This window comes from Halichoerus grypus, chromosome 3 (genome assembly GCF_964656455.1).
Source record: "Halichoerus grypus chromosome 3, mHalGry1.hap1.1, whole genome shotgun sequence".
Taxonomy (NCBI): Eukaryota; Metazoa; Chordata; class Mammalia; order Carnivora; family Phocidae; genus Halichoerus; species Halichoerus grypus.
In genome coordinates, this window is record NC_135714.1 from 192947171 (window position 1) to 192961482 (window position 14312).

Here is a 14312-nt window from a genome sequence, read left to right on the forward strand (position 1 = left end):
GTCAGGCCACACGGACCTGTTCTTTGTTCTGCCCGTGTTCACAGTAGCTTTTTTTATCTGAAAACAGGCCATTATCCCCTATGCATGGTAGGTCTAATTGGGAAACATGAAAAGGGACATAGAGTAGGGAAAGGCGTGGTATATTACTGTTCCAATAAAACTTGTTGCCTCCAGATTTCTGCTGCAGACAAGGCTCTTGTTACGATAACCAGCTCAGATCAGTAAGAAATTTAAGTTACAGGGAAAAAAAAAAACCCCAATAATTTTATATAAAATGTAAATACGTATATCCTATGATCATACTTGTATTCTTCACTTCTAAGGTTTTTTTTACACTGATTTAAAAGTCTTCAGTTTGTTTGTATATTAGATCTGAAAATAGAATGCTTTTAGATTAATGTTTTCTGTGACAGGACCCAACTAGTCTAAAGCTTGCTTGGAGTTGGGGATTCGGTTACTCACTTGGAGATGATTCTAGCAGTTCTTGAATTTGAACATAACTTTGGTGAAAACAGAGACTTGGGGACTCGACTTTGCTCGGAATACACTACTCTTACTAACGTGTCCTTCGCATGCCCATAGGTCTTCTGTGCTCTGTTGTAGTGTCTGTCTGCCTTTGTGGAAAGTAGGTATTTGGGTATCTGTCTTCTTTCCTAAACCAGAACTCTAACCCCAAATGTTAGTCCTACCCCTCACGCCTCCCTGAGAGCGAGTGTCCCATGGCAGCTTGAATACAGTAGGCTTCCTAATACCTGTTTGACTGAAGTCCATAGTAATAGGGTAGGGTAGAGTCTAGAAAGAATTGATTATGTGGGTGGTAGTCATAGTTGCATAGCTTTTCTACGCAAAGCTGCTCTTTTCATTACTAAGGAAAATACCTTAAAAAATGAAATTAAATGGTTATCCTAAGTATGAGCAAATTCTGTAAGGGGAATATAGTCCCTCATCCTTAGATACAGTTTACAACATGAAGCTTGGCTTTGTTATTTCAAAATCATGAGTTGGGTTTTGATTTCTTTTTTATGTTGGGTTTGTATTCTAATTTTGTCTTCAGTCTTCCCCATAAATTTTTCTAGATGACTTTTTCCCTCATGAACTTTTATGGGCCTGGTATTCTCCTTCCATTAGTTCTTCCAGTAAAAGTTAATCTGCCTTACCGTTTTCTGGGTTTAAAATAGGCATGAGATCAGCAGGCTTGCCCAAACCAAGCCTCGATCTGTACAAGGAATAATTTTGTTTTAAATAATTTAGATGCCACTGTTCTTGGAACCAACTGGTCTTCTGGGAGGAGATCAGCATAAGCTTTCTAGAGCAGTTCCCTTGTAACCTTCCTTATTAATTAATTATGCCCTAAGGAGAAGGATTAAATCAATTTTTAAAAAAATGATCCTAATTTAAAAACTGAAAGTTAATGAAACGCTCTACTTAGCATTGAGCTGTATAACAGATAGGGCTATAAAAGTTTTTTTATGCGTGTTAATCTAAATATAATTTTCCTTCAACAGTATGATTCATCCAGCCTTCCAGCTCTGTTACTCAGAGCGAGAACCCTTCTGGGAGCTGAAAACCACCTACAAAATATCAACCGTCAATTAGAGAAGCTCCTTGACCAGAAAGACCAGTCTACTGAAATGTGACTGTATAAAGACTAGTCCCCCTGCTCTTGCCTGTTGTCTTCTGATACTATACTTTTGTAAATAAAAATTCTTGGAGAAGTTAAACTTGTCTGCTTGTTCAGGTTGGCTTGTCACCAAAATTTATTACTTGGTTCATAGTCATTTGGTTTGAATGACCACGTTAAGTGGCGAGTTGGAGTGTGTAAGTGGCTTGAGAGGCCAGATCCAGACACTAGCCAGTCAGCCGCTGACCACTAAGAGTTCTAACCTGTCACACATCCGGAGTTCTGAGATGGGGCAGAAGGACCCTGGACCCACCGCATCTCCAGCTACCCGCGGAGCAGTTCCTCCTGAACAACACCCGAGGCCTGGGGGAGCCGCTGCTGTGCCGACGCCAGGGGGGCCCCGTGGAGGGAGAGGGTAAGAGATGGACACGGGGTGACGGTGGGAACCCCAGCCCTGATGCGATGGCCCGTGGGAGAACTAGCACTGGGGGGGCACAGCAAAAAAAACCCCAAAAACAAAACATCAGTTTGAAGGACAAAGAGACTTGTAAATGAAGGAAACCCATTTACTAACCTCAGAACATCCTCCAGGCTGTTGGGAAACTGCTAGAACTGTGTGGGGCTGAGGGGGCTGAGGGGCACCATTACTTACTGTCCCCCTCTGCCTGGGAGCCTGACTGGAGCAGGCTCCGGGCCCTCGGACCTCTCCTCTGGGGCTGGCAGCTGCAGGGCCGTGTGCACCGGGACCCCCCCCCCCCCCAGCCAACCCCCGGGACACCCCCGGCCCGGTGTGCCGGGACCCCCCACACTGTGTACAGCCCAGCTGCAGCCAGTCCCAGGGCAGTGCTAGTGCAGAGGACACCAGGACCCTCTGGCCCGTGCCCACTGCAGCGTCTGTGCCCCCCTCCCCTGGCACAGAGGACCCTGGGACTGCCTGGGCCCCGGCTAGCCCCAGCTATCCCACCAAGGACTAGAAGTGACTATCATTTTAAAATGGACTCTTATATACAGGTCAACATATATGAACCTCATGATAACCAAAACCCTAAAATAGGCAAAATAACGTGAAAGGAACCCAAACACTAAAGAAAACCATCAAACCACAGGGAAGGGGCCAAGAGAAAAAAGGGACAGAGAACAACAAAAGCAACCAGAAAATGGTTAACAAAATGGCATTTTGATATGCTCCAATCATAAGACAAAGTGTAGCTAAATGGATTTAAAAACTGACCCATCTATACGCTGCCTACAAGAAACACGCTGCAGACCTAAACACAGACTGAGAGCGAAGGAATGGAAAAAGATATTCCATGCAAATGGAATGGAAAAAAAAGCTAGTGTAGCAATACTCAGACCAAATAGACTTTAAAACAAAGACTGTAACAAAGGACGGAGAAGGACATTACATTATGATCAGGGGTAAATACAAGAAGAGGACAGAACATCATTAGTAAACATCTATGTACCCAACACAGGAACACCTAAACACAAAGCAGGTAACAGACATAAAGGAAGAAATTAACAATAGTAATATGGGACTTTAATATTAAACTCCCACTAAATCAGTGTCATCCAGACAGAAAATCAATAAGGAAACCTCGGCCTTAAATGACACATTAAACCGGAGGGACTTGACATACAGAACATTCCATCCCAAAACCATAGAGTACACATTCATTTAAAGGGCACACGGAGTCTCTCCAAGAAAGATCACCTGTCTCAAATTCAGGCAAACTGGAAAAATACAAATGTGGAGAGGAAGTAACCTGCTCCTGAACCACCAGGGGATCAATGAAGAAATCGAAGAGGAAACTGAAAATTACCGTGGGGCAGAGAAAATGGAAACGACTTTCCAGGACCTAGGGGGCACGGCAACAGCCGCTCTCAGACGGAAGTTCACAGTGCCAAGGGCTTACCTCCAGAAGCAAGAGAAGTCCCAAATAAGCAATCTTTATACCTAAAGGAGCTAGAAAAAGAAGATCGAACAAAGCCCAAAGTTAGGAGAAGGAAGGAAATAATACACATCACAGGGGAAATAAATGGAGAATAAAAAAAAGAATAGAAAAGATCAGTGAAACTAAAAGCCGGTTCTTTGAAAAGATAAAATTGATAAAACTAGCCAGACTCGTTAAGAAAGAGAGAGAAGGGCACCAATAAAGTCAGCTTCTAAGCTGACACCATAGAAATTCAAATAATCATGAGATTACTAAGAACAATCATACACCAACAAAATGGACAACCTAGAAGAAATGGATAAATTCCTAACAATACACAACCTTCTAAGACTCACTAAGAAATAGAAAATCTGAATAGACCAATTACAAGTAATGAAACAGAATCAGTCATTTAATTAACAACTCCCAAAAAACAAAAGCCCAAGACCAGGTGATTTCACAGGTAAATTCTACCAAACATTTAAAGAAGAGGTAGTACCTATTCTTCTCAAATTATTCCAAAAAATTGAAGAGGAAGGAATGCTTCCATATTCATTTTACAAGGTCAGCATAACTGATAACCAAAACCAGACAAAGACATCACAAAGAAAATTACAGGGTTGTGAGAGCGAGCCCCATGTTGACGCTGTGCTGGGCATGGGGCCTGCTTAAGATTCTCTCTCTCCCTCTCCCTCAGCCCTTACACCCCCTCCTTCTCTAGATCTATGTTGTTTTTGTTGTTTTTTCCAGAGGACCAGTCTCTCTAGCAAGGGCAATAAAGGCTGAAATAAACAAATGGGATTATATCAAACTCAAAAGCTTCTGCAAAGCAAAGGGAACAACAAAATGAAAAGGCAACCTACAGAAAGGGAAAAGATATCTGTAAATCATACATTCTGTAAGAGGTTAATATAAAAAATATATAAAGAACTTACACAATATAAAAAAAATGTTTAAATGGGCAGAGAACTTGAACAGACATTTTTCCAAAAAAGATAAACACATAAACAGACATGTGAAAGACGGCTCGATACCACAAATCAAAACCATAATGAAGGGGCGCCTGGGTGGCTCAGTCGGTTAAGCATCTGCCTTCAGCTCAGGTCATGATCCCAGGGTCCCGGGATAGAGCCCCGCATCGGGCTCCCTGCTCAGTTGGGAGTCTCCTTCTCCCTCTCCTTCTGCGCCTCCACCCAGCTCATGTGCGTGCTCTCCCTCTCAAATAAATAAAATTTTTAAAAAACAAAAACAAAAGTGAGTATCACACCTCGCACCCATCAGATTGCTATTATCAAAAAGGTAAGAAATAAGTGTTGGTGAGGCTATAGAGAAAAGGGAACCCTTGTGCACTGTTGGTGGGAATGTAAGTTGGTGCAGCCACTGGGGAAAACAGTATGGAGGTTCCTCAAAAACTTAGAAATACCATACAGTCCAGTAATCCCACTTCTTCCGGGTATTTATCTGAAGAAAATGAAAACAGTAGTTCAAAGGAATGTATCATACTTATGTTTGTTGAAGCATTATTGTTTCTTGAAGCAGCCAAGATATGGAAGCAACCTAAGTGTCCACTGATAGATGAATAAAGAAAATGAGAAGTATATACAAACACATAGGAATATTACTCAGCCATAAAAAAGAATAAAAACCTGGCATTTGTAACCACATGGACTGAACTAGAATATATTATGCTGAGTGAAATAAGTCAAAGACAAATTCCATATGACTACATTTATATGCGGAATCTATAAAACCAAACAGAAACAGACTCCTGGATACAAGAAATTGCTGGTTGCCAGAAGGAGGAGGAATTGGGGGGGTGAAACAGGTGAAGATGACTGAGAGGTACAAACTTCCAGTTATAAAATAAGTCATGAGGATGTAATATACAGTATAGGGAATATACAGTAATATGTAATAACTTTGTGTGATGACAGGCGGTAACTAGACCTATCATGGGGATCATTTTGTAACATATAAAGATAGCGAATCAGAAGGATATACACCTGAATAGGACACTGTATGTCAATTATACTTCAGTTAAAAATTTTTTAAATAAGATTAAGAGTTTTAACCTATCACCAGACATGCAGAATTAAGCTGATATGAACACAGACCAACTCTGGTCAATCAATAAGATTTCTAAGCTAATTTTCAATAAAACTGGCTTACTTCAGTAAAAAACAGGAATTGAGAAGCAAAGTGATCAAACTTGGTTTTTATAAACAGGTTTAATAACAAGTTACTATAACTTAGTATGTTCAGGTTACTAAACTGTCTTCAGGCCAAAGCACAGCCGGTTCCGTAAGAGCTACTCTTGCAAGACCTGCATGATTAGTTCATCGGGAATTTCACCGTCTCCGCCATAGTAACCGAGCAGACCACACTCCGCAGCTGCAGCTAGTTCAGCATCTTCAGTAGCTTCCACAAAGTCAGTCTCATCAAGGCCATTGTCCCAGTCGGCGTCGGAAACGGCACCTTCTGACAACAGACCCGACGGTGGCTTATGAGGACTCTTGGTGTCACTGTTCATTGTTTCAGCTGCTGTGAACTCTTCTTCCTTTCGTTTGAAAGGGGAAGGCGGCGGGGGGGGGGGGGGGGGGGGGGGAGCGGGAAAGGGAGAGAATACAGGTCAGTCAAGGAGACTATGTGATGCTCTCACTCTACCGTCAGTCTGGGTTAAACTAAAGTATTAGGTATAAGACCAGGTCTTGAGCAGACACTAAAATAAATATTCTGGATGATACTCTCTCCAATACAGTCGCCATGGGAATGAGTTTATTAATTCAAATGTCACTGCCACTGTAGCTCAGACACTCGAAACTCTAAATTTGGAAGTCCGTTCCCCCTCCTCCCCCCCGTCCCGTTCCTCTGGTACATTCTTTTCCATATACACAGATGGGGCTAGAGAGATGGTAGACTGACTTTTTTAAAAAGCAGATAGTCCAGCTGAAGGCAAACTGGAAAACCTATCTGCTATCTTAAAAGACTGATTTTCCTACTTATGAAGTATTTTAAGAATTAACATGAATTTAAAAAACTGTTAAAAACAGTTGAGACAATTGTCAAGATAGGAGTATGGATTTGTGTATTAGATAACAGTATTGTATCAACATTAAATTTCCTGAATCTAAAAATTTTACCATACTCACTTAAGAATATCCTTAACCTAAATCTCTCTAGCTACATGCTTAAATATGAAGAGATGTAGGATTCTGATGGCTGCAAATTCCTCTCATGAAATTTGTTATGGACTGAATGTGTTACCCCAAATTCCTAAGTTGAAATCCTAACCCCCAATGTCATGGTACTAGGAGGGAGGCCTTTGGGGGGTGAGTAGGTCTTGAGGGTGCAGCCCTCATGACTGGGATTTAGTAACCTTATAAAAGGGCCCCCAGAGAGCTCCTTCATCCCATGGAGGGTCCAGCGAGGAGATAGCTATGACCCAGAGAGCTGACCAGACACCAAATCGGCCAGTGCCCCGAGCTCAGACTTCCAGCCTCCAGAACTATGAGAAAGAAACTTCTGTGGTGTTTACGCCATCCAGTCTATAGTATTGTGTTATAGCAGCCTGAATGGACTAAGACAAAAAGTCACCCAAAATAACAGTGTGCGCCCGACCGAACAGCAGAGGGGGAAAACAAATGTGGCCAAGTAACATGTTAACGATGGCAAATCTAGGTGAAGGGAGAGCCCACTGTCCTTGGGCAACACTGCTATAGGGAAGAAAAAAAAAATAGAAATGTTTAAAAAACAATGATGATTAATGCAACAGAAAGCCAGGTAACTAACACTGATTGGTAATTCATTTTAAAATACTAAAAGCAAAAAAGCGAGGGGAAGCAGAAATGACAAAATATACACTGTTAAAACGATGTGACAAGTACATGGGTATTCATGAAGCTGTTCCATCTTTTATCAATTTTCTATTTTAAATAATAAAAAAAAGTTCTGTCCAAACAGTGGTAATACTATGTAGCAAAACTACTTTCAACTTGGCATTTTTGAGGTATTACTGGATTAGCAGGAAAAGTAATTTTTAAAAATCCACTGAAACCACAAACATGCTTCAAAATAAGACTCCAAACATACAAGGATGACATATACCTCCTCCTCTTAGAGGCAAAGTTTATTTTTACAAATTTAATTTTCTCTTGGTTATTTCAAGAACACTTTTTAACCTAATAGTTTACCAGGGAATCTGGCTATCAGCTATGTTGGTCTAGTTCCTACCATGTCTATCTTAGATGTATGAATTTTTTCCAGAGATATTTTTTAGTCAAATCGAATAGGCAGCAGACCATTATCTAGAATGTAAACTGAGCACTTAATCAGCCTATAGCAGGTAACTTTTATTCTAACCAGAACACTAGAAAGGAAAAGGCTGATAGATGTGGGAAAAAAGAACACTAAAATGTTCAGTCTAGAAAATAACATGATCAAAGAGTTAATAAAAAGTTCTCATGAATTATCAATAAGACCTCAGAGAAAAGTGGATAGAGGACAGTTACCGACAATCGATAATAGAAATACAAACAGGAAATCTGAAAGAAGTTCCATTTCCTCAATACATTAGGAAATGTAAACTAAAATGGCTAAAATACCACTTTTGGCCAAATAAGGTGGTAAACACTAAAAGGTAAAAATAATGTTGGCAAAAATGTAGGGTAAACCGGTACTATCTTATATTGTGAAGTCTAGGGGGTGCCTGGGTGGCTCAGTCGTTAAGCATCTGCCTTCAGCTCAGGTCATGGTCCCAGGGTCCTGGGATCGAGCCCCACCATCGGGCTCCCTGCTCAGCGGAAAGCCTGCTTCTCCCTCTCCCACTCCCCCTGCTTGTGTTCCCTCTCTCGCTGTGTCTCTCTCTGTCAAATAAATTAAAAAAATTTAAATAAATAAATTCGTGAAGCCTAATTTCCTACCATTTTTATGGATACCAACTGGTAATACGTACTCGTGAAAACAAACTAGGAAAAAAAGCCTATAAAGTAGGATGCATACTGTGACTTTGAAAATACATACGTGAGCACACATCAACGGAAATTCTGGAAGATATATGCCAAAACACATCAGTTATCCCTGAGTGGTCAATTTCTAGCTGAGGAGGAGTTTATCCCCTTTGGTTTTTCACGTATTTTCTAATTTTTTCTCACATCGAATGTGAATGATTTGGGTAAATAAAAGTTTTTAAGGTGACAAGGTCAATTTGGCCATCTGGTAATATCTACCAAAATTGAAAATGCACACACCCTTTGACATAATTCTACTTCTAGCAATTCTACCTACAGATAGAGCTGTTGAAAGAAACACAAAGATGAGTATTTTGGCATTCTTTGTAAAGCCAAAAGTGAGAGACTTGCCCCCTGGCTGGGCGTGGTCAAACAGGCGCGTCCACAATTTTGTGCGCAGCAGGTGAGCGCGTGCGGGCGCGCACGAGCAGATGTGTGCGGACATTGGCAGGGTCACCGCGGCACACTCCTAAGTGACAACGCGTTGAGGAGTGTGCTCACAGACTCTGCACACGTCCGGACGCGGCGCATAGCTCAATTACACTGTCGTACTGAGACCGGATTAGGAATGAGAGAGAAACTCAAACTGCACTCACCTCTTTGAAAAGAAACAGGAGACTGACTTCAGCAGGTAATGGAAAACCTGAACAAGAAAAACAGTTTTACTCTTTTACGTAGATACCCACTTTTCACTTGGCATACATGTAGAACTTAAACACTCACAGTCTGACTTGAAGTTTTCTGCTTTACATACAGGATCATGACATTTCTGATACCACACTTCATTTTTCAGATCAACCAAAATCCTTTACATTGAAAAAAAAAAAAAGGAAAAATTTAGTACTTAATCCCCAGACTGGATGGAAAACAAAATTCATCTACACGCTGCTTACCAGAGATGTGCCTAAGACTTCAAGATGGAGACAAGGTAAGAAGTAAATAATATGGAAATAAATAATACACCAACCCAAAGAAAACTCTGGTTGTGAAAATAGCACCCCAAATGGACTTTAGGGCAAAAAAAATACACATTGACAAAAGTTCCTCCCAAGAAAACCTAATTACCGACCTGTCCCCACCAAGTGAGAGAGCTTCAAAATGGGTGAGCAAAACTGACAGGGCTCCAAGGATAAATGAATCGTCTACCATAAATCAAGATTTTAAAAAACATTCTTTTAGGGCGCCTGGGTGGCTCAGTTGGTTAAGCGACTGCCTTCGGCTCAGGTCATGATCCTGGAGTCCCGGGATCAAGTCCTGCATCGGGCTCCCTGCTCAGTAGGGAGTCTGCTTCTCCCTCTGACCCTCCTCCCTCTCATGCTCTCTCTCAAATAAATAAAAAAATCTTTAAAACAAAAACAAAAAAACATTCTTTTAGTAATTGATACAAATAATCACAAAAAATTCAGTAAGGGTACAGAAAATTTGAATGACCTAAAAAGCATTTTTTAATAAAATTAAAAGCAATTAACAAGTTTGCTATAATAGGCATATATGAACACGGCCTCAGATCATTAGAAATAGTTCTTTACAATCACACATAAAAAACAACTATAAAAACTGACTGTGCTAGGTACCATGTCAATCTCATTAAATTTAAAAGTATTCACACATCTCTGACCACAAAGCAAATTATTTAGAAATAAGTAACAGAGGGCCACCTGGGTGGCTCAGTCGGTTAAGTATTGGACTCTTGGTATTGGTTCGGATCATGATCTCAGGGTCCTGGGATCAAACCCCGCATTGGGCTCCGCTTCCCAGAGTTTGCTTGTCCCTCTCCCTCTGCTCCTCCCCGACCCCCCGCCACTCCCTCATGTGCTCGCTCTTTCTCTCAAATAAATAACATCTTTAAAAGAAAAAAGAAGTAACAGAAAAATAGCTAATAGAAACCCATAACTTGGAAATTAAAAAATTTCTAAATAACCAATTACTCAAAGAAAAATCATGATGGAAATTAGAAAATGTTTGGAACCAAATGGAATTGAAAATACATATTAAAATATGTGAAACAGCACTAAAATGATCTTTGGAGAGAAATTTAGAATCCTAAAAGCTTATTTACAAAGAATGGCTAAAGACCAATAAGTAACTAACTTGGGAAATGAACAACAGAATAAACCCTAATAAAATAAAAGGCAGGAAGTAATAAAAAGCAAAAATTTAAAAGAACCAACAAGGCCAAAATGTGAAAACTAATACAATTCTTGCAAGACTGATCAAAAATAAATAAGGTAAAGAAACAAATGTTATTAGAAATTAAGTGCAGATGTAATGACAAATCACAATATACTAAAAATTTAAGAATATTAGGAAAAATTTCTGCCGATAACATTAAAAATTTTGGTAAAATAGCGAAAGTACTAGATGAAAAGATACCAAACTAAGCAAATCTAAAAAGTTACAGAAAACCTGAACCATCCTCATAAACACCCGAATGCTGCCGTTCCCAAACTGTACACCAGCCTGTCCCCAGGCCATGAAGAATATTTACATCCTCCTAGGGCAACACAGTGATAGCTGACGTCTGCCAGGCGCCCCACGTAATACTTGTTTACAGTTCACAGCTTCGGTATTGTAACAGGCTTCATTCCTTTCAGTGGTGGCCTATCTTTGCAGAGCTGAGGTTTTTGGTGGTGACTGTGATGACAAGGACCATAATCGGGATGCCTGGGTGGGGCTCGGTTGGTTGAGGGTCTGTCTTCAGCTCAGGTCATGATCCCAGGGTCCTGGGATCAAGCCCCGCGTCAGGCTGCCTGCTCAGAGGGGAGTCTGCTTCTCCCTCTGCCTCCTCCCCACCCCCCGCTTATTCACGCTCTCTCTCAAATAAAAATAAAATCTTAGAAAAAACCAAAAAACAACTCATGGGACTTTAAAAAAACAATCAAACAAACAAGGACCATAACCACCAATGTGGAGTAAGAGATAACTGTGGGGTGGCAGCATTCAATCTAATTCCAAGGTTTAAGAGATTATGCAATGCTCAGAAGGACACACACCCCATTAATATGTATTTTTATTTAAGAATGAGTTCAAAGGTATAAACCTTCAGTTATAAGTAAGTCATGGGGATGTGATGTACAGCACGGTGACTATCTATATAGCTAATAGTACTGTACTGCATATTTGAAAGTTTCTAATAGAGGGGCGCCTCGGTGGCTCAGTCGGTTAAGCGTCTGCCTTTGGCTCAGGTCATGATCTCAGGGTCCTGGGATAGAGCCCTGCTCAGTGGGGAGCCTGCTTCTCCCTCTCCCTCTGCCACTCCCTCTGCTGTGTGCACTCTCTCTCTGTCAAATAAATAAATAAAATCTTAAAAAAAAAAAAAAGTTGCTAATAGAGACATTCTTAAAAGTTCTCATCACAAGAAAAAACAATTATAGGACGCCTGGGTGGCTCAGTTGGTTAAGCCTTTGCCTTTGGCTCAGGTCATGGTCCCAGGGTCCGGGGATCGAGCCCCGCATCGGGCTCCCTGCTCCGCGGGAAGCCTGCTTCTCCCTCTCCCGCTCCCCCTGCTTGTGTTCCCTCTCTCGCTGTGTCTCTCTGTGTCAAATAAATAAAATCTCAAAAAAAAAAAAAAGAAAGAAAGGAAAAACAAATTATAACTACCTGGTGTCAGATGTTAACTAGACTGACTGTGGAGCTCACTTTGCAGTGTGTACCTATATCAAATCACTATGTGTACAGCTAAAAGTAATACTGTCAACTCTATCTCAATTAAAAATTTTTCTTTGATGAATACTGTTTTTTCAAATAGCTACTCAATTGTTAGATCGTGATTACTTACTGTTTGAAATTAATAAACTGAACTGTTAGGTATCTCTGTTGGCCTGGGAGAAATGTGTAAAAGCTGCTAAGATCCAAAGGGCACCAAGAGTGGAGAAGGCTGGGACCCTGTGGGCCTGCGCGCTAGGTGGAGGGTCCCTGCCTACAGAAGGCTCTCTGCAGGATGTTTCTGATTTCTGTGTATTTGTAAATAAACCTACTCTGTGGATTTAGGAGGCACAGTTCCCTGGGAATGTCACACATGCTATGTAACTACAGAGCTGTACAACACACGTTTCATGACCTCAGCATCCCCCGTGTACGGTGACCGCTCACTTCTGCCTCGGCTTTCGACCGGAGTCACAGAGAGCCTCCAGTGCAGGACGGACCTGGCGAGCTGAGCCAGGCGTTGTGGGCCTCGGTCGGCTTCACCTGTGCCTTTGGATTCCTTGAATCTTTAAAAAGTATTCGTAAACCCCGACATTGGGTAAGATCTCTGTTTTGTGTGAGTGTGGTTTGATCATCCAACCTCATACTCATTAGTGATCAGGTAAATTCAGATGAAAAACCACAGTATCATCTTATATCACCAGATCAGCCAGAGGGTTTTTTTTTGTTTTTTGTTTTTTTTAATTTATTTATTTGACAGATAGAGAGCACAAGTAGGCAGAGTGGCAGGCAGAGGGAAAGGGAGAAGCAGGCTCTCTGCTGAGCAGGGAGCCCGATGCAGGGCTCGATCCCAGGACCCTGGGATCATGACCTGAGCCGAGGGCAGCCGCCCAACCGACTGAGCCACCCAGGCGCCCCTAAACAGAGGTTTTTAACACACCAAGTGTTGGTGAGAATATGGGACAGTAGAAAATCTGAAAACACTGCTGGTGGGAGTATACATTAGCTGACCATTTGGGAAAATAACTTATTACCTAGTAAAATGAAGTATGTGCATATTCGATGACAGAGCAATCCTGCTTTCAGGCATATACTCTGAGAAACTCTCGCATATGTGCCACAGGCAAGATGTACCAAAGTATCTGTAGCTTCACTGTTCATACTAGCAAGCCAAATGTGCACAGGAGGAAAACAGACTGGCACGTTTATATTTATATAATGGTGTACTATACAATAGTGAAAAAAAGAATAAGCAACTACATGTTGCAATATGGATGAACCTCACAAATTCAATGTTGACCAAAAAGCAATTCAAAGGATGCAATTGACACAAGATTCAAAAACATGTATTGTTTGGAAATATAAATATATATGGGGAAAAAAAACATTTAAAGCAAGGGGAAGATTAACACAAAACCCAGGATAACAGGTACTATTATCTCAGATGGTCAGAGGAAAGGAAGAAACTGGGGTTGGTCCCACAAAGTGCTTCTGAGGTTTGGTCAAGTTCTGCTTCTGAAGGTGGGTGGCAGATAGGACAAGTGATCATTTTAGTGTTAGTCTTTGAAGTGTACCTACACATTATAATACATGCTTTTATACATATGGTGATTTCATAGTTAAGAAAAAGAAGAGATTATGGATACATAATAGAAGCAGGTAATTTTTCAGGAAGAAATATGTAGTAACCTGAGAATCTCAAAAAGTTAACAGATGATCATCTTATGATAATGATTTTCTGGTAAACTTATAGGCAGAGAGTAAAAGACTAGAAAGATATACCAAAATCATAACCATAGTGATCACTGGTTCTGGGCCTCTGGGGGAGCTTTTGCTTTGTGTTATTCTATGTGATAGCTTTTGTGTATTGAGCATATAGTTTTTTGATTTTTTTTTTTTTTAAACTGAGCTAATCTACATATAGAAGTATAGCATTAAATGGTGCTACCCAAGATGTTTCCAGCTTTCTAGCAAAAGCTTCAGGATCTTTTCTCATGTCTGGCACACATGCTCTAAACAATTGACATACAGAAGTCTCAGCTTTGATATTAAATATAAAACATATATATGAAACAGAGCAAAATTTCCCATATCATAACTGATAAC

At 40.8% G+C, this 14312-nt stretch overlaps 2 protein-coding genes across 7 annotated transcripts in view; one reads left to right on the forward strand and one right to left on the reverse strand.

The window, feature by feature from the left end:
• Positions 1–1721, forward strand: part of CENPU (centromere protein U) — a 35099-nt gene extending 33378 nt beyond the window's left edge. For both annotated transcript variants that reach the window (XM_036070621.2, XM_078069829.1), the window contains exon 13: positions 1506–1721. In XM_036070621.2, the coding sequence (XP_035926514.1) occupies positions 1506–1637 (132 nt within the window). In that variant the 3' untranslated portion in view covers positions 1638–1721. The remainder of the gene's footprint in view (positions 1–1505) is intronic.
• Positions 1722–5268: 3547 nt separating this feature from the next.
• Positions 5269–14312, reverse strand: part of PRIMPOL (primase and DNA directed polymerase) — a 124704-nt gene continuing 115660 nt past the window's right edge. For all 5 annotated transcript variants that reach the window (XM_078069838.1, XM_078069842.1, XM_078069840.1 and 2 more), the window contains 3 exons: positions 9285–9367; positions 9158–9204; positions 5269–6112 (listed from right to left, as the gene is read on the reverse strand). In XM_078069838.1, the coding sequence (XP_077925964.1) occupies positions 5864–6112; positions 9158–9204; positions 9285–9367 (379 nt within the window). In that variant the 3' untranslated portion in view covers positions 5269–5863. The remainder of the gene's footprint in view (positions 6113–9157; positions 9205–9284; positions 9368–14312) is intronic.